The sequence below is a fragment of the Odontesthes bonariensis genome, chromosome 4 (genome assembly GCF_027942865.1).
Source record: "Odontesthes bonariensis isolate fOdoBon6 chromosome 4, fOdoBon6.hap1, whole genome shotgun sequence".
In the NCBI taxonomy this organism is placed as follows: domain Eukaryota; kingdom Metazoa; phylum Chordata; class Actinopteri; order Atheriniformes; family Atherinopsidae; genus Odontesthes; species Odontesthes bonariensis.
In genome coordinates this window covers 15,394,624-15,414,365 of record NC_134509.1, presented here as the reverse complement: position 1 = coordinate 15,414,365, position 19,742 = coordinate 15,394,624, and the positions used below count along the sequence as shown (strand labels likewise).

Here is a 19,742-nt window from a genome sequence, read left to right as displayed (position 1 = left end):
TAGTGTAAACAGAATTGTGTGGCAAGCCTTTAAATGTGATTCGATCAAGTCCACATCTGATAAAAATCAAGTTAACAACCTTTGAGTGACAAGATATATCATAAGCCAAATCAGCAGTCGTCTTGCTTCAACAGTCTCAGACAGATGAAGTGAGACAGCCTGTGTGTTTCATAGAGACTATTGGAGGAACCAATCCTGACTTCTTACTAGGTTGTACAGATACTTTGCTTACACTGTGGGGAACAGATGAAATGAGAGAAAAAGATATCACAAGCTAGGTGGAGAAGATACTTGGCGTGTTTAGCTCTTGTTGCAAAGATGACAGCCAAGGCATGATCTGTTTATGGTTATAGATTATGTGAGCATTCATGTCTTCCCTTAAGATGTCAAATTTTCATTTTATTTGGAGACATTGCAGTGTCAAAAACATCTAAATTAAGAAAGCATACTGTCCAGCTCCACAATCAGATGAAGCAAAGCATTAAACATAAATGGAGGTTAATTTTTTTTACCTTAACTAACCCTATATTATATTAAGTTATATTAACCAACTGCATTAATAAAAAATTAAGTGCTTTTAACTAGACTCTCACATTATTTTTAACAGACCAACTTATAATGTCACCATGGTTTGTTACTTGTGATTTTATTCCAACAACTACAAACTTTTGCACGGTGCACTGTGACTCATTCATTGCCGTTCCTCACCAGTCTGTGCCCTGCTGTCTGTTTTCAACAGCAAATTCAGCATTACTATCAAGTAGTTTTGGAAAATTGCATATTCATTTCAATTTGTCTGTTCAATAAGGCCAGAAAACTGACTGAGTCACACTGACGTGAGCTGAATGAAATATGAAAACACACTATTTTCTTAAGCACGACAGGAAATTTGGATCTATGAAAAGGAGCTGCTGAACGTCAGAGCTCATTGCCTTTGCTCATGTCAACCTCTGCCAGGATAAACAGCCAATGGCCTACAATTGCCAGCCCTCTCCTGTAGGCCCTGTCTTGACCGATCAGTGAAGTGAACTGTTTCCAGGGCTCTGTATTGGCTGAGTGTCATTTCTTCGGGCTAAACTGAAGTTTGCCCTGCATGATGCGACACTCCCCCTCCCCTCAGATGTCTGACCTTCTCTTGCTCTCACCATCCGTCTGTGTCCTCCATCTAGCCTGCTGAATTTTCTGCCCCCGCTACGCTTGGCAACAGAAGAAACGCAAGACAAAGGCCTTAACATGTGTTGGGAAATTCAAATCCACTTTAAAAAAAAAAAAAAAAAAAAAAAGACACATTTTGATTTTTGAGGTACAAAAACAAACCAGTAACCATATAGTTATCCACAGTATACACAATTTAAAGTTAGTGCACAAAGATTTTAAGTCATGGAATTATCAAAGAGTAGTCAAATGCACAAGGGCAGGGGCTGAGTATTTAGCGAAATGGAAGTGATCGCTATAATACATAAACCCTATTCACCCCCAGACCAATGATGGGTCCAACAAGAAAGAATTAAAATAGCAGATCAAGATTCAGCCTCTTGCCTCGGAAGGATAAGTCTTCACAACACACTCATTCTGTTACAAGGTAAAAGAACCTTTCACATAGATTAAATGTCTATGGTTTCAATAAGCTTAAGTTCTCACTTAAACAATAACTTACTTAGGAATATGTAGGTAGTGAAATGCCTATTAAGTCTGCCAGGGTGATGCTTGAGCCAAAGCCAACCCGGTTATTAACTTTGAACTCTTACTCAGAGGCAGCTCCCTGAGACAGTTTAATTCCTCTGGATTAGAGCGGTAAATCTCAAACACGTGTAACAGGCAAGACAAAGCAGCAGCAGCACGCAAATGAGCAATGAGAAACCTAAGACCATGGTTACGTTAATTCACTACAGTGGATTCTCTAGATCAAGCCAATTGACCAGCTTCTAACATTTAGCTTTTTTGTTTCAAACAAATTCCAAATGTTTTCCCTTCCAGAAACATTACACAGCAGCCCAACAGATGTTAGAGAACCAAACCAGATTTGCTCACTGAACAAAGACAGTAACTTGTTTCTAATTTATAGCTCCTGTCAATAACCGAGCATCTAAAAAATTACCAGATTTATAAAACACAATATTACTGATATTTTTTGGAAAAGTACTTAAAAGCACTGCCACTCTGTGGAAGTCTTCAAACAGATTCCTGATGATGTTTAGGTCAGGGGACTGAGAGACATGGAAAACCTTCAGTATGCACCACATGAAATAGTTCATTGTGAATTTAGGGGTGTGTTTAGGGTCATTATCCAAATTGCAGAAGACAATTTATTTTCATCTTCACTTTTCTTTTTTTCTTTTTTTTTTTTAAAAAGAAGAAAAAAATAGATTGTGTGATGTCTCGACATGCCACTGGCTGAAACACTTGCCCAAAGCATCATCAATCCACCTCAGTGCTTTAGAGTTGGATAGGTGTTCCTCAGTCCACATGAGATGTTTCCTAAATGCATTCCCACTGCTTACGTTTCTTATGAGGACACAGGAAAGCTTTAATCTCTGATGACTCTTCAAATGGTCATATTTGCACTACCACTCCAGGGTCTGTCGAATATTATTGAGGGTCTATTGCAGTGAAATGAAGGGCTTTGAATTCACTTTCAAACAATCTAACCGACAGTTCTATGAGATCAGCTCATCTTTAGAAATTTTGGAAAGGTTTCATTTTAAAACCTCTGCATGCCACTGTTACTCTCCTGCAGGTTTTTAATACGCCTCATGGTGTTAACCCAAAGAGGTCTCACCTGAAGATGCAGAGGTTTTCTGCAGAATAAAAGCAGCATGAATTCAAACATATCCTTCTATCTTCTGAAGTGATAAACACCATACACACATATACAAGTGTACTCAAAAATGTATGCTCACAAAAGAGCTGTAGAAGAAAAAAATGGAAAAAATTGTTCATATAAATCTAAACACACACAGTGGCCCAGGGAAGCTTCAGGAGATAACTCTACCTACAGTAATTACAAGGAGTGACTTCTAGAATTTCTTCTAGAAAAAAAACCCACTGGAGGTTAAATCTTTTTTATTTATTTATTTTTTCCTCCATTGGCAGCTCAACTTCACATAAAGTACTCTCAATCCATGCGTTAAACTCCAATAGCAGTGACAGATCCATCTCTTCTGTTGTCAGTATCTCTAGGACCTACATAAACTCTAAACATGAGTCTGCTAAAGCAGGCTGTCTTGCATGATTAAACTGAAATAGACAAACAAGCTTGTGGGCTGAGGTTTAGTTGTGGCCTAACCGTGATGTCAACTTTCTTTCTGGAAGAGTGAAAAAAAAGTGCTGCAAAGAAAAGACGAGGGACTGCAAAACAAAACAAGCAGTTGAGATCACGTTGCATATAATGGATGCCCTTCCCAGTCTATGGCCTCCACACGCGCTGCACAGCTGACAGATCCGGAGGGGGCAGAGAGAGTGTGTGTGTGTGTGTGTGTGTGTGTGGGGGGGGGGGGGTTCTCTGTCTGACTGTGCTCTGTGTCGCCTGCCAGCTTTTTGTTTTCCTGTTTGTTTCATCAGTGCAGAATACCAGCGCAATGCAGCACAGTACTTTTGCCTCAAAAATACAATAAAGTAGATATTTTTTGGCCATCAATTACTCATTAATATTCTTATCTTAACGGGTTCGACTGAAACGATAAACAAACTGCAAACAAAGAAAAAGAAAAAAGATGGGTTGTACAATGTAGGGGAAACTGTTTAGACCTTCAATTTCATTTGAGAAAGAATCCTCCTTCCATGATGGTATAACAGAGATCCAAAGTATAGAGCAGACATAATCAGCTGCAGTTACTTGCATGAGACGCTGAATAAAGAGGATGAAGAATATAAGTGAGGTGCAGTCATTTTTAATAAGATTTTGGTACATAAAGAAACAACTGAATTCACGAGTACAACAACCGTATCACTGAAAAAAAAAAAAAAGGGGGGAATATTCCTGCCTGGATGGTGTCCCTGCACTGGTGTCAGCTGGTGCTGCATGCTAATGACAGTAAAGAACAATAGGTGGGCATGCAAATTTCATGGTTGTTGACCTAAATGTCTGCATTTAAACCAGACAGTTTCACACTGAAACAGCTCGAGCCTGACAAGCAGATGAGGCCCCTGTGTGGCCTTGCCTTTAGCTAGTCAGAGAGTGAAACAGCCTTGCTATTTGCTAACTATCCACAGCCTCTCTGTAACTACCAGACTACCATTGTCCTGCCAATAGAATAATCAGACAACAGGAAATTGTCAACTTCAATATGCTAAAAAAGGTGAGAATGATTTAGGTGACTATTGGCACACAATAACAGAGCAGCACGACCCCATTAGCACATGTATTGTAAAACCGGAGCTGGTTAAGAAAATTGGGGCCAGGAGGCCATCATCATTAGGAGAGTGTAATTTGAGATGATGCCAAAGAGCATCAGCGTCACACTAATCAACATCCACCTTCCACTTATGTCTATAGGCCACAAAACCCAGCAATCCATGACCTGTTTTGTCTTTCTTTAATCGTAGTTACTGTTCTGCATGGTACGATAAGAGCAACTATTCATAAACTTTCTGTCAGTAATCTTCACTAATGCATGTAAGAATGTGGATGTAAGAAAGTGGATGTTTTATAGATATTATCCAGCATTTTATAGCTGACGGTCTGTAATCTTATGGAAACAGCAAATTTATAAGCAAAAGCAAATTCTCACGAGTGGTGTCAAGATAATGCATAAATCTACTAATCTGTAGCATTTCAGCATTTTTCTCCTCTGCTATCCATTTAGTCAGTTCTTTGCAGCCTTCAATTATTTGTACTCTCTTGTAATACTCCATTTGAATGCACAGTTAAACCTGGGTTGAGTTATTTACTTGTTAGCTACTTTTGTTGTTCCGAATGATTTGGGTTTCCAGTTGACTGATTGCTTTCATTTCCTAATAGACTGAAGTCTTATCATTATGTTTTCAGATTTACCATGACAGGCAGACAAATGCTCAGTTCAGAGTTTTCTACTGGCATGAAAAAAACAACAGTGTGTATTTTTTTTTGTTAAAGCAAAAGACAAAAATCTATTCCCCTAAATGGTAAAAGTCTAAGCTATGACAATCCATACTCGCATACAGGATTATGTTGTAACATGATAAACATGGAAAATGTATAAAATGTGAAAAAACTAAAAACTGTGCTATAGCCTGTTGAGAGGTATCAGTCGGCTGTTCTTGCACAGCAAGGACACGAATATCTTTTTGTGCCCTGATAAATTGCTGCAGCATTGAAGCCTGTCAATGACCTTCAATTTTTGCTCGGCACAATGCGAACATACAGAATTACTAATACACTTGTCGCTAAATCTTTGTCTAACATTTCTACAGGACCGTCATTTGAGGCTTGGAAATGAGAAGAAAAGTCATAGGGATAGAAAACTAAATCGAGCCGAACAGTTCAGGCATGCAACTATCTGCAGGTTATTATAGAGGATAAAGTTTTATCAACTACTGCAAAAAAGTCCAGAGTCCCATTTCCAGTCCCGTTCCTGGCTTCTGTGTGTACTGAAAAAGCCTTTAAAGATTTAAGACGGACGAACATTTCAGTCCTGCAGTCCCAATGACCCGGGTACTGTTTCCAACCACTAATGGGCAGACAGACTGTCATCTCGATAGCATCAATAAGTGAAAAGGATTGTGCGAGGCAGAGTTATTTCAGGATTTTTCACCAATTTTCATGCGTACGAGGGTGAAATCTGCTGATATCATCAAGAGGAGGGGACGGAGTAAAAAATAAATGAAAAATAAAGTAAATAATTTGATCAGCTGCCACATCTTTGACTAAACCAAGTACATTATTACTTGAAAGTTAGTTTAAAATCCAGCTCTTATCTAAACTGTGGATAAACCTCTCGTATCCGTCTTGCATCTATGTGGCAATGGAATGATCAAACTGCAGTCTGGTTAAATTTCTAAATGCGTTTTTCACTAATGAGGGGTAGAAGTGAAGAAAAACATATGTTTAAAAGTCAACATTTTCAAAGTGATTATTTGTTATCCCGCGCTTTCTGCCATTGTATTTGCACCATTGTTGACAGCTTTTATGTGAACAAGGGAAAAAAAAAAAAAAAAAAAAACATTTTTGGCCGTAACAGCCTTCCCTGCTTTATCCTGCTGGCACATGTTGTAAAACCATGTTTGATACAGTTTCTTCGGGACTGCTTCACAAAATGCGTAGCATTTCAAATAAGTTTTTCAAAATAGGTTTGACAAGCTGTAGCTATTTAATTTATTTAAACAGCACTCCTTTAGTCCTATTTAATTTGAACTAAAGGCATTTAGGTTTGAAAGGTAAGGTGGACAGGTTGGCAGGAAAGTTCATTCCTCAAATAGGCAGGGTTGTAAGGCAAGGCAAGGCAAGTTTATTTGTATAGCACAATTCAACTACAAGGCGATTCAAAGTGCTTGTAGTCCAGAGTGCTTAGACATGCATGTAAATTGAAATGTTAAATGCTTATACAGGGGGCTTAATGTTACAGCCTACAGCTATGAATGTTTCGCTCTTGATATGATAACATGAATTATGTACCGGAAACCAAGACTCAGAAACCTTCACTTTTAAACCGAGGTTCATTTTTCTTCAACAGGCAGACGATGATATGATTTATTTTACAAGCAGGATGGCAATGTTGCAGAGGGCAACCAAATGAACAACATCCCCCTCACGCTCTTCTTCCGAGAACGTAGAGAAACTAAAAAATAAAAAAAGACGGCTGCAGGGGAAAAAAAAGAATAAAAAATACGAAAAAGGCCCACTCAAGCCAGTGTTTGATTAGCCTCTTCTGGGATACTGTAGAAAAATGGCGCACAACAATAATAGCCCTAAATGTTACACACAAGAACTTAACACACTTTGACATTTTATTCTGCCTTGTGCTCTAAACCTTTGTGAATGTTATTATTATTAATAATCAATAATTACCTCACACAACCGGCTGAGTATTTACCCATGGAAAAAAAAAAGCGGTTTCACGATATAACATTGATCAGGAATGTTTTAATAGCAGTACAACACAGACTGTCGTTCCTTACTTGCGTGCAAGGGTCACACAGAGCTGAAGGCTAAATCAGGTAAAAGGCAGGAACAAACTCTGGACTGAATCCAGCTTTCCCCGATCAGAGTGCTGCAACAAATAAAAGGCACTGGATGGGCTGTGCTTTGCCCTTCATTTGTTCATAGGTTTTTTTGAAAAAGCAAGCTCTGAAGGAGAGGTGCATGTGACCATGTTCCAAGTTGACCATCTGATTCATGTATCCTTTGCCTGAGTGTGTAAAATACCCATTGTGTGTATTTAGCATTAAATTTCATAGTGATAACGAACGGGTGAAGGAAATTAAATTCACCTGTAACCAACAAAGATTACATGGAGAAAACAAAGGCTGTCAGCACTACAGAGAATAAATATGTGAGAAAAAAAGTGAACTAAAATGTCAGTCTAGGAAGACGTCCTCTACAAAAGCCTGATGCATTATTCTAAATTCAAGCAAAAGTGGCACTACTCACACCAAATTTGGTATTTTTTGTTTAACAAACAGTACTGATGACATACATTCTCAACATGTAGAGTACGTTTATAGAAATGTATATTCCTCTTTCACTCAGAAATATATGTAATCTGAAAAAAACAAACTGATGCCCCCACCTCGTTTTATCACATGGATCCTTTGTCTCTTTGCCACATTTTCTACAGTTCCTTCGAACCATTTCAGAGTGAAATCTACCATTTAAAAAGAAGGAAAAAAAGTAGCAACTACTGGACTGTTTCCCAAATAATGAATGCATCTATGAAACAGTGAAAATAAGGAAATCTCATTTTCTGCCTGCCCGCTCAGCTTTGAGATGTAAAACAGGGTTTTCTCTGAAAAGCAGCAGCTGACTCTGCTGGCCCTGATAACCAAGATCAACAATTAATAGTCAGTCTGAAGAGCAGCTTTAACTCGAGGGGAAAGAGAGAGTGGACAGAGGTGTATTGTGCAAGCACTCCCAGCCACGCTTACACATCCATGAACACACGCCCGCAAACACACCTGACAGCTGCACTTTAACCCTTCTTTCCAGCTTATAGTTCTAATTATCTGGTGACCAATGCCCCAGTCAGGGTGCTTCTGTGTGTGCCCTGTGTGTGTGTGTGTGTGTGTGTGTGTGTGTGTGTGTGTGTGTGTGTGTGTGTGTGTGTGTTTGTGTTTGTGTGTGTGTATGAGTGAGTGTATCAGGGGGACGCTGCAGCGCCTGCAGACCAGGTGGCTGGGACTTCTGATATGATTTTGAAGTAGCAGATGGTGGGCTGTGGCTGGAAGGCATTTGGAGAGTGCAAGTCTGCATGTGTCTAGGGGTGTGAATGACAGTGAAGAGCTTTAGGATTCCTTTTATAGGATCTATGGAGTTTGTTCAAACTTGATGAATACCAAGGCTTTCACATGAACTGCCCATGTACACTCAAGCTGCCAGTTCAGTAGGCACTCCTGGCCAAAACTAATGCAGTCAAATACAACAGTCCTGCAATGAATCAGAATTTCGTGGTGATCCCAGAGTTCAGCTTTCAGAGTTTAAAGTGTTTCAAAGTGGTGTTGATTCAACTTTTTAATCGTTTGGAAATCATTTTCTTGTGTAACTCTTGAAGTGTAATACATCATACTGAGAGTCCACCCCATTCATATTAAAAAGTGGAGAGGCTCCATTATGATGCTCCAAACATATCTAGTTGTCAGATGATCACATTTTCTTTGCACTGGGAGAGTTCGACTTCAATCATGTGAGAAAAGTTACTATCTTTTAAAGGGATAGTTCGCCTCTGTTGACATGAAGCTGTATGACATCCCATTCTAGCAATATTATTTATGAACATTTTCTTATCCCCTGCTGCGTCCTGTGAGCCGAGTTCCAGCCGAGTTTTGGCGTTGACGAAGGTAGTCAGGCTAGTTGGCTGGGGCTTAAAAAATAAAGCGTTTTGCTTCTCAAAACAATATGCATTCAAAAGAGTAATACATTTGCATCACAAAATCATTCATCCAGAAAAAGTCAGACCTCACAATCGCTTGCCGCTATTTTCTCTCTACCTTCGTAAGGTAGGGGGGTAAGTCAAATTTAATTAATGATATTGCTAATATGAGATGTCATACAGCTTCATGTCAAAAGAGGCAAACTATCCCTTTAATTCAGTTCTCCAGGTGATAATTTTATTTTTATTTTACACAGCAAGCAGGTTCAGTTTAAGTTAAAGGAAGCACTCAGTCACTGAAACTGACTTCTATCACGATGTACAGGGTGTTATCGTGTGTCCAGCTCTGGTCTCAGGATCAGGTTACAGGCTTATTGGGTTAAACCTCTAATTTAGATTCAATCCAATTTTGAGTAAATCCTATTTAAGCCAAGAGAGCGTGACGAGTCGAAAGAAAAAGTTGCTTTTACCCCCACTAAGACCTGAGCCACCCTAAACACATGCAGGTCAGTTCATATACTGCATCAGAAATGATGGCAACTATAATCACTCCTGGATCCTGCTGCTGTTATAATTGTTGCTTCACTTAATAAAGGACTGAAATAACAAGTTTCATGACTTGCCAGCAGCTGATAAAACATTTTTATGAATTACAGGCTTTTAATGCTGCATTATACTGCATTTAAGCCTTAAATGTAAATATAGAAAAAGCAAAAAATCTGTTGCATATCCATTTCCATTTAATTCTTGTTCTTGTTAGAACCAGGAAATACGACCATATTAGTCCAGTGCTCAGGTCTCTGAACTGCCTTCCTGTCGCTCAGAGAATAGACTTTAAAACAGCTCTGCTTGTGTACAAGTCTCTTCATGGTCAAGCGCCAAAGTACATCTCTGACATGTTAGAGCCATATGAACCAACTCGGGCTCTGAGAACCTCAGGGAGGCGTCTCCTGCTGGTGCCCAGAGTCAGGACTAAACAAGGTGAGGCTGCGTTTCAGTTTTATGCTCCTAAAATCTGGAACAGTCTTCCAGAAGATGTGAGACTCAACTCTGACAATGTTTAAATCCAGGCTGAAAACAGTTCTATTTAGCTGTGCATATGACACCTGAAAGTATTTTATCTGCACTGTTTGCTTTTTAATTAATTAATGATTATTTTAATGGGTTTTTAATTTCTTTATTTTATTTTTTATTTCTTTTTCATGATTTTATTGCCTTCTTGTGATTTTATGTAGCTCTGAAGCACTTTGAATTGCCCTGTGTATGAATTGTGCTCTATAAATAAAATTGCCTTGCCTTAATGCTGATCACTAAATGTAGCTCAGTCAGACACTCTCAGCTCCATCAACATTCATCTGATGGAGGAAAACTTCACTGGGGCTGTTTGATGGATGGTTGGTTTTATTCTCCAGCATAGAGCAGAAATAATCCATCAAAAGAGGCGGAATAAAAGGACTGTATGTGCTATCTGAAGTGATTACCCAGTAAAATCTTGTAGTGGATAGCGTCAGAAGCTTGACTGACAAACAGCCACAGCACGAGTTGTGTTGTAGTGCTGTTGTAAACAACCAGTAAAATGATTTATTTAAGATATATTAAAACCTTTTAGGGAAGCACGATTTTCTCCAACAGCTGCTGAATTCACTTAGCCATATCACAAATTTTGGTGTTATGTTGGTGGTTGAACGAGCACAGAATTGCTGATATAAGAACATTATGGTTGACCAAAAGCACCACGAGCGGAGCTAAGCGGCTGTGTGGATGGGGATTTTTCCCTTGCTGTTGCTCTTACAAATCACTATAAGCAATAAGAACAAAAGAGATAAATAATAGTGGGACTTTATAGTCTTGCTTCTGACCACACAACATGACCATAGACGATTTGTGGGCAAAGCAGAACTGTAGGCATAAATAAATCTGTTCAATTTGTTAACGTAGCACGCCAAAGATGGGGTTTTTGTGTGAAACTACTTTAACCAGGACATAACATGCACAGATAAACGTAGCAAATGAAAAACATGAATAACATCCCTGAATTAAGATCATGATAATTCAGTATAAATTACCTCTGAAAGGAGCATGTCAGTTTTGATTTCACCATTTCAACCAAAGTTATATTCACACACACAAAAAGCAAGTTTACATGACATTAGAAACAAATTAACAGTGTTACTGTGCTAGTCTGACCAAAATCATATGAAATCAAAGCTCTGAAAGCTGAACTAACACATCCAGATAGGGCACTTAGGGATCACTCCTGCATGTATATTACTCAACTTGACTGAACTGGGCCCAGGTGCTCAGTACATGCAGCAGGTTTCCATCTTTTTGCGAACACAGTAAAAGGTGAGTGTATATAAAAACAAGCCAAATTGCCAATAAAATTATTCTCATTAACTTATTTTCTGTTTCTGATACACTTCCTGCCTTTTCTGTGTTTTAATGATTACTAACCATGTAAACCTGAGTGATAATAAAGGGCAGACACATCAAGTCAGTATGTGGGTGTACCCAGTAAAGTCGAATGATACATTCCTCCTGGCAATATGGAGCATAAAATGCCAGGGATAGGCAGCTGCTTTGCATGACTTGGAGTCTTGGAATACTTGGAATTTACCACGAGTTGAAAACAGAGACACATCAACACTATTTGTCACAGATATCAGATCAAATTAACCATAGTGGAGAATCTTTTAAAAGGAGTCGAACAACATTAATGTGGACAGCTGTGAATCATGAAGTTTTATCTTAGTACACTCTTTTTGAACAGATTATCTTTTGTCATAACAAACCACCTGAAGTGTCACTATCTAACCCTGTTAATTGACATGAGATGCAAAACCACCCATTACAGGAAGCTTCAAGCTAAAATAATGCATTTCAATACAGGTTTCTTCTGTTACATAATCATAAAAAGTCATCAGAAGCTGTGCAGTGCTTGCCTGGCAGAAACAGAGCTGGGATGGTGCTGTCAGGGGTGATAAGGATCACAGTTATCATGACTCACTGGTCTGGACTTCCCAGGCCAGAAAGATTCCTCTTGGCTCACAGGGAAAAAAAAAAATAAAAAAAATATCAGCTGCTTTGGCTGGCAGGCTTTGATTCTCAGTTTAAACTTCTTTAGAGTCAAAAGAGTTGGTATAATTTTAATGCAGCTTGTGTGAGGCTTTACTCATTGGCTACACAAGTTTCCCATTTCTGTCTTTTAACATTTGTCACACCACAAACACGTGATTTTACTGCTAACATGGCACTTAACAGGCAAATCAACCAAGAAATCCACTGACACGTGCAGCATGATCAAAGAAATGGGAAAATACAACTGATATTCTAAAGATATTGATAATCAAATATCTGATCAGCAAATTATACTGGATATCCTGAACAGCCACTGAACAATGCCATTTGGAGGTGGTGTCTCACCTCAAAAAATCTCTCTTTTAGTAATGAGTTAGGATTGAGGATATATCACTGTCTGTTGATGAATGCTGCTGTATGATTCCCAAGAGGTTGCTCTACTTTTTACTGCACAAGTTTTTTATTTTTTTTATTTTTTATTTTTTGTAGGCTAGATCTACTTAAGTAAACAGCAGGAATGCAAACCTAAGAGCGTTAAGTAAATAATTCAGCATTGTTGTGTCTCATTAATGTTTTAACTGCTGCATTTCATCCGATCCAGAAAGAGACACCAAGGTGACATCTGCCCTGGTCTTTAAACAATCAGCATTGATCAGTGAAAAACCCATTCCACACCGCTTTTATGTTAATAATAATCATCTATGAACTCTGCCAGATGAGATGTGAATGAAAATCTTTTTCATGAGGGGCACCATGTGTTCAAGCTGATGTAGTCTCCGAATGCTGAGAAGCCCTTGATGAGAATTTCAAAGGGAAACATTTTATATATATATATATATATATATATATATATAGATGATATATGGATGATTGAATAGAGTGTAATCACCTAGACTGCTGACACAGCTGAAATGTATAAATCACAGTGGTTTTTAGAGATAAGCCCCATCCAGCACCATCTGGTTCTCAGATGGACATCATCCTGTTTCATCCAAATGAAAACGATATGTCCAACTTCTTTCAACTGTAAGGTTCCTGAATATAACGTTGGTAAGTGACAGCCTGGGTTAACAAGAACAGAAAAATACCTAATTTCACCGTCTAGGTTTTCAAAAGTCGGTGTGTTAATTTACCAGAGCTGTAACAAGCATACATCTGACTCACCTGCTTGCCTTCCAAGGTGTACAGTCTTCTCACAGCTCCAGAGTCCAATTTGATAGCATCTGTGATGTCAGTAAGCACCTGCTCAAAGGAGTGTGCAGTTTTCTTGTTGAGCAGTATCCGAACTGCCTTGCGGGGTTTCATGCCACTGCGGATGACTGTGACTAGCTTGGGTTTGATAAAGTCACGCTGGAGTTCACTCTTAAGTGGGATGAGAGAGGTGAGAGAGCGTGATGTACCAGTCTTGCTGCCCACTGACCAGTTGGGGTTGACGTTTTTGGAGTAATCCACACGTCGCAAGGGTTCATTGGAGGCGCACACGTAACTCTCACCTAGAGAAGGAAATAAGTAAGTTATATGTAGACATTCAAAACAAAAAAATCTCAGACAAACAGTGACCACTTTAAGGGCAGTAAAAAAATAAAATAAAATATTTGGCACAATACATTTATTTTCATCTATTAGCGTAACAACAAGCTCACAATGCAAAAGTCAATGAGAACTATTATCACTGTTAAGAAGATAAGGAATCTAGCTCCCCAGAGAGCTCCGATCTACACATCATTTTCAGTCTGTGATTATACGAATAGACAGAAACAAGTCATGCAGCCTAAATCCACAGACTGGAATATTTCTTTAGATGCTTGAATGAACCTTCCAGCCATGAACCATTAAATGTGTACATGAACCCAGCCTGGGTCAGGCACATCTACTATTCGTTTGATTTAGGTTTTCTCTACTTACAGCAATTTTTTAAAAATTTTTTTATAGATAAATAAAGACTTTGTATTATGTTGCACTAATTCTGAAAGCTTTTTTATTATCAAAACCTGAAGTTTGGTGTGGTAAAGAATTAAAAAAAAATGATACAGTACTGCATGTCACTGAATGCTATCTCTAATAGAGTTGAACAGTCTTTTTATTATAAAGGTGGGACTTTGATTAAACTGTGTACATTATATATAACAAATGTTGCGATAAAAGCACCCATCTTTCACCTAATTAACCTTACATACATTGCTTGCCCTACTGCTTCCACATATCAGTTGAGTGACAAACAGTTGACATTCTTCAGCTGAAGTAAAAAAGCGCATTGAGAGGCAGTGTAATACTGTCCTTTCTCCCTCTTGGCAACTGAGCTGCTGCTTTGGCCTTCCTCCAAAGCAAAGCATTTTGTTTTATCGGCCAGCATTCCATTTGAACACACTTGCATTCAAATATTTCCCCTAAAGAAGAAAGTTGCGTGACATGCACAGGGGCTTGGTCTGTAAATGAGGAACACCAGTATCCACTCTGCCGCTGTGTTCCACCAGGATGACAGAGAGGAGAGTGAAAAACTATTTTTCACCACGCCACGAACCCTATAAAACTAACTGTCCATGGATCAAACTTAACTTTTACTTTGCAGATATGAAATTAATCATATTCCATATAATATTCATGTTGAATATACTGAAAATATTACAGGCCATAAATCACAGAGTTTTAGACAAACCTTACCAAGAAAATGACAAGAAAAAAAAGCATGAAACTGAAAAACTGTTGAATTAAGTCTTTCCAGCACTGGAAAAAATGTAATGGAGCCAATGTTCTGCGGAGCGCTGAAATAGTCATTACATTACTCATGGCTGTATCTCTGTGTCAATGTAAGAACTCTGCATATTGTAGATCTACTAGAAGAGCTGCAATACAATCAAGCTGTCCACAAATGCTAGTTGTAGAGGCAAATATTTAGATTTAATATCATCCCACGAAAGTGTTCCCCACAACAAGTAAAGGAATGTGATCTCATCAGTGAAATAAACAGGTACTCGATGTGTGTCAGGACAACTAAATGAGCTGCAGCATAAGAGGGCCAACTGAAGCAGTGTGTCTCATGATACCAGGTTTTATTAAGCCTGCAATTAACCAAAAGCTAATTAAAAGCCTAGGCCACAGCTGAGGGGGACAGAGCTGTGGCTGTATATGAAAACAAAGTATAACTGAGGCCATCATTTATCAGAGAGAAAATGACAGAATACTAAATTGCCCTCAGATGGTGACTGGTGACAGGTTTATTCCCTAAAGTCTCTCAGTAAATGTGACAGGAACCTTAGCTACCCGTCTCTGGCTGCTGTCCTCATGTGGGGAACAGATGGGGTCACCGTTAACAGGGCCGTTAATCCTGCCCGGCAGTTTTTACTGCACTGTTCTCAAAGCTGTCACCAATCCAAAACCAGAGCCGCGTCAGAAAACAGCCACAATTTTTGTGTTGATATTCTGACTCGACGAGGCTGCTGTCTGCAAAACAGTCACATTTTTTAAATGCGGACGTGTCACTGCATGAAAAGCACAGGTCTAACAAATAACAATAATGGTGGCTAAGTTGTTAACTGTCCCAAATTAACAGTGACAATGAACTAGCATGCACAACAGCAGACCACGATAAATCCACGTTTCAGCCATACAGCATGAACTTCTGCAATTACAGGTTTTTAAAGATATTCTTGAATGAGTGGCTTCAAAAAGCCCCAGACTGGCTATACCTCATGTGTTCTCTTCCACAAGCAAAACAGTTCAATTTGACTGGTAGGTTCAGTAATTCCATCCAGTCATGAGGGGTACACATGTGAATAGTGCTTGATTAGGTTTTCACACAAAAGAGTCCCAGCAGGCTTCAAATCAATGAATGGATGCAGAGTGCTGAGCAGCACAGTAATGTTCTCCATCTCAGTCTATTAGATGGGTGAATACACAAGGACAAGTCACTGGTGCTGGACCCGCCTGCACACTGAGGGGCTCTGCAACAAACTTAACATCCTACACACGAGTTTAGCCTGTACACTATCCTATCGATAATTTAAACCGATGTTTCTGTCATAGAGCGTGCTAATGATCAACAGAATTTTTCAGCTCATCTCTTAAAGTATCCAGCTTTAATGAATCTGCTGTAACCATGTTCTGGTGTCATGTGAAGAACTTTTCTGTGATCGAGGTAAACTGACCAATTAATAAAACAAATAAAAATAAAAAAAAGACTTCAGTGTCAGCAAGAGGAAGAGGCGGCACATGGAAACAAGTTTTAGCTTTTTCTGCCAAATAAGTGATGAATTTAGATCAGGAGTTGGCCTCAATCTTTGCTGGTTTCTCTGGTAATCAGGTGGAAGGATGAGTATGACCCAGAGGCTGAAATTTGGGCGGATTTTAAAGATTAAATAGATTAAAATAGACCAGATCAAAAATGACAATAATAGACCAGTACATAAGAATGATGACTGCATTAAGATGTCCCCAGATCATAGATGTGTGACCCAAGTACGTGACCTACCCTTCCTGTGTTAAAAGGATTGTAGGCAGGTTATGGTGCAGACAGATGCTGAATGGCTGGACTTGACAATTAACCAGTTACTGAGAGGTCACTGACTGAAGAGAGAACACCACAGTAGAAAAGGTGCACAACTGTCTTTGTCATAAAATTTGTTTAGAGGCTCCTCAACCTTCTTACTACCCATCAAAATAATTTACATGTCCAGTCATATTTCCAAGTTATGTATTCACATTTGAATTGCAAACAATGAACACATACAGGATGTGGGAGAGACATTTTAATCTCTAAAGCCTCAAGGGTGAGATAAAAATGAAAGCTTTAAACAACCAGTAAACCCTGCAACAACACACACACACACATATTCATTTTCAGGCATACACGTACTTAGTGGTACACAGAGCACTTTCACGCCCAAATAAGTTCACAGATGCAAAGAGCGGAAGAGGGGTGAGTCCAGTCCAACTGACAGCCATGCACACCGACAGAACTCCGTCCAGAAAGCTGCACTGTGTGCTTGTCTGCATGCATGGCACTGGGTCAAACATGTCAGGGCAGTTATGTCAATGCATCTACCACGATGCATGAAAGGATCTGCCTTGCAAGCATAAAGGAAAAAGATGACTATATGTGTCAATAGCCTACTGTAGTTTCAAAGTTAAAACTTTGACTGTGTACCAACATTCCGTCAAAACACACGATCAACAGCAAACCTTTCAAATTTAAATCTGCCCTGTTCATTTTCATTGGACATTCAGACAATAATCTGTATTATTGTGTTAGATTATATCTGTATCTAATCTAACACATCAGTTGCATTGTTGAATCATAAACTGTGGCCGTTACATCCACCAAAAACCTACCCTCCACCAACTCATCGAGGCTGCCGATTTTCCTGCCTCCGTCCAATGTGTACAAGGTCCGGACTCCTTGGGGAAGGTTGACGTTGTCCGACAGGGACCGCGTGAGCTCCATGAGCAGCGCATCCAGCGACCTAAACCGGTCGGCCGACACGGCATAGACCAGTCCTTTGAAGTATTTGTCACCATTGCGATAAAACCGCACCTTTCTGGCTTTTTTCTCGGACGTGAGAGACTGAAGAGTGCGTGTGCGGTAGAAACTACAGTGTGCACTATGCGCAGGGCTGGGGACCAGACCGTTGCCTCTGGAGCCAGACTGAGACCCAGAGCCCGAGTTAGTCCTCGGTGTCCGGTGTAGTTTCTCTCGCTCCTCAAAGTGTTCAAATTCGATACTTCTGCTCAGAGACATATCGTCTCTCTTACTTTTTTGCGATTACTAACGGAATCACAACGTAAGGGCCAACTTTTCAGTGAGCTGATGGGGTTGATGAGTCCTGAGCCAGTGTAGGAATAAAAATCGGAACGTGTGCGCGTCTCGACTTCCAGTGCAGTATGACTACATGCAGGCAGGCAGTAAAGTAAGTCGAGGGATGTTCTTAGAACTTAATGGCCTTACTATACCTCCGAAAACACACTAAAGTGGAACAATCCAAACGTTATCTTGGGCTTATCCAGTTAAAGACGACTCGGTGAGCGGATCTGTTTAACAGACATCGCAGTGGACCTGTTGTCAAACAACCACGCAATTTTGCCAAACAGCGCACAGCCTCACAATCTCCGTCTCACACCCCCTCTCACTAATGTTACTACAAGCCGTCAAATCAGTATTGAGACGGAGGGAGATCGCCTTCCACGCCTCGGGGTCCTAATGCTCCCCATTGTTTTGCAAAATATGAAAATATTCAACACAAAAACCAAGGGTTTTTAAAACCATCTAAATTATGCTAAATCTTAGAATGTGAAGAACTGGAATACGGAAGGAAGAAACATTAAAGAAAAACGAATCATCAATAGACAACTGTACCATCTTGACGAAATACTTGTATGAATAAGCACAGTGTTCAAATGTCATGAGTGCTTTGTGTGTTTATATAAAAAAAAAATAAAAAAAACTAAACTTAGTGTTTAATGAATGCCTTTATTAATCGCCCTCACAATTGAATCAAGAAGTTGACTCGAGGCAGCTGTTAAAAAATAAATGATAAGCAAAGTTTACCAGAACATCTGAAGTTTAGAAAAACGAAAACATTTTTTAAGCACAGAAATTAGCTAAACTTAAATACAGCGCTAAAGTAAAGTAAAACCAGGAACAAATGTGACTGACCACTTGCATTCTCTGCAGGACAACTGAAAGCGGCTTAATCCAGTATCTAACTGGAAGATACGTCTCATTTTCCAGCATATGAACTTAAACAGTCTTCAATTAGCCTTGTTCAACTTTGAATGTGATTTTCATGTCCAGATGCACTTTTTCACTAAACTTCTGTAATTTGATGCGTTCAGGAGATGAGATTTGAAAGAACCATTTTAACTGGTTACATGACAAAAGCTTAATAAAAGGTTAGTCTATTAGCATCTCTAAAATTAATACAAGTATCCAAGAGCTCCAAATGCAAAATATACCTTGGTGCTAGCAGGATCACAGCACATGTAACTAAATTAATGACCCAAATTACCCATAAATCCACACTACATGATGCAAGTTTCACATTCTCTGGTGGCAGTCCTGTGGTAAATAAGCTGTTCTCCACAGGGGCACACAGCAAACATGGAGTCTATGAATAACACACCCATTCACAATTGAGGACTTTGCTACTCAGATAAAACAGTAAAACCACCTCAATGCTAAATGTCAAGCTAGATAATTATTCCTTTAAAAAAAAAGAAACAAGTCAAAACTATAGTAAGCCATTTTAATTCAACAGGCCAATGAAGAGGTTCCACTTCTTCACTATTCCTGTGCCTAGAAGACAAAAAGTTTAATTTATTTATATATATATATATATATATATATATATATATATATATATATTTAATTCTTTCAAAAATTGTAATTGGATAATCAAAGAGTCTACTCACAAGAATGTCAAACTGATTTAACTGACCTGTTTGGGTTGCCGAGTTTGCTTTGACTGGTAGCTTGACTTCTTAGGCAGGTATCGAGGCCTCTTGGGCCACTGGCCCATGTACCCTGGTTTCTTAGCTCGGTAGCGGGGCCTTTGGTGGTGGCCACGCTGCTGGGGCTCCTGGGACACATCGGGAACATTCCCACGCTGCTGGGGCTGCTGGGGCTCCTGGGACACCTCGGGAACATGGCCACGCTGCTGGGGCTCCTGG

At 39.4% G+C, this 19,742-nt stretch overlaps 1 protein-coding gene across 3 annotated transcripts in view; it reads right to left on the bottom strand.

The window, feature by feature from the left end:
* dclk2a (doublecortin-like kinase 2a) overlaps positions 1-18,141 on the bottom strand; it is a 37,749-nt gene extending 19,608 nt beyond the window's left edge. For all 3 annotated transcript variants that reach the window (XM_075463156.1, XM_075463157.1, XM_075463158.1), the window contains exons 1-2: positions 17,409-18,141; positions 13,245-13,573 (exon numbers count right to left, since the gene is read on the bottom strand). In XM_075463156.1, the coding sequence (XP_075319271.1) occupies positions 13,245-13,573; positions 17,409-17,814 (735 nt within the window). In that variant the 5' untranslated portion in view covers positions 17,815-18,141. The remainder of the gene's footprint in view (positions 1-13,244; positions 13,574-17,408) is intronic.
* Between the last annotated feature and the right edge of the window lie 1,601 nt (positions 18,142-19,742).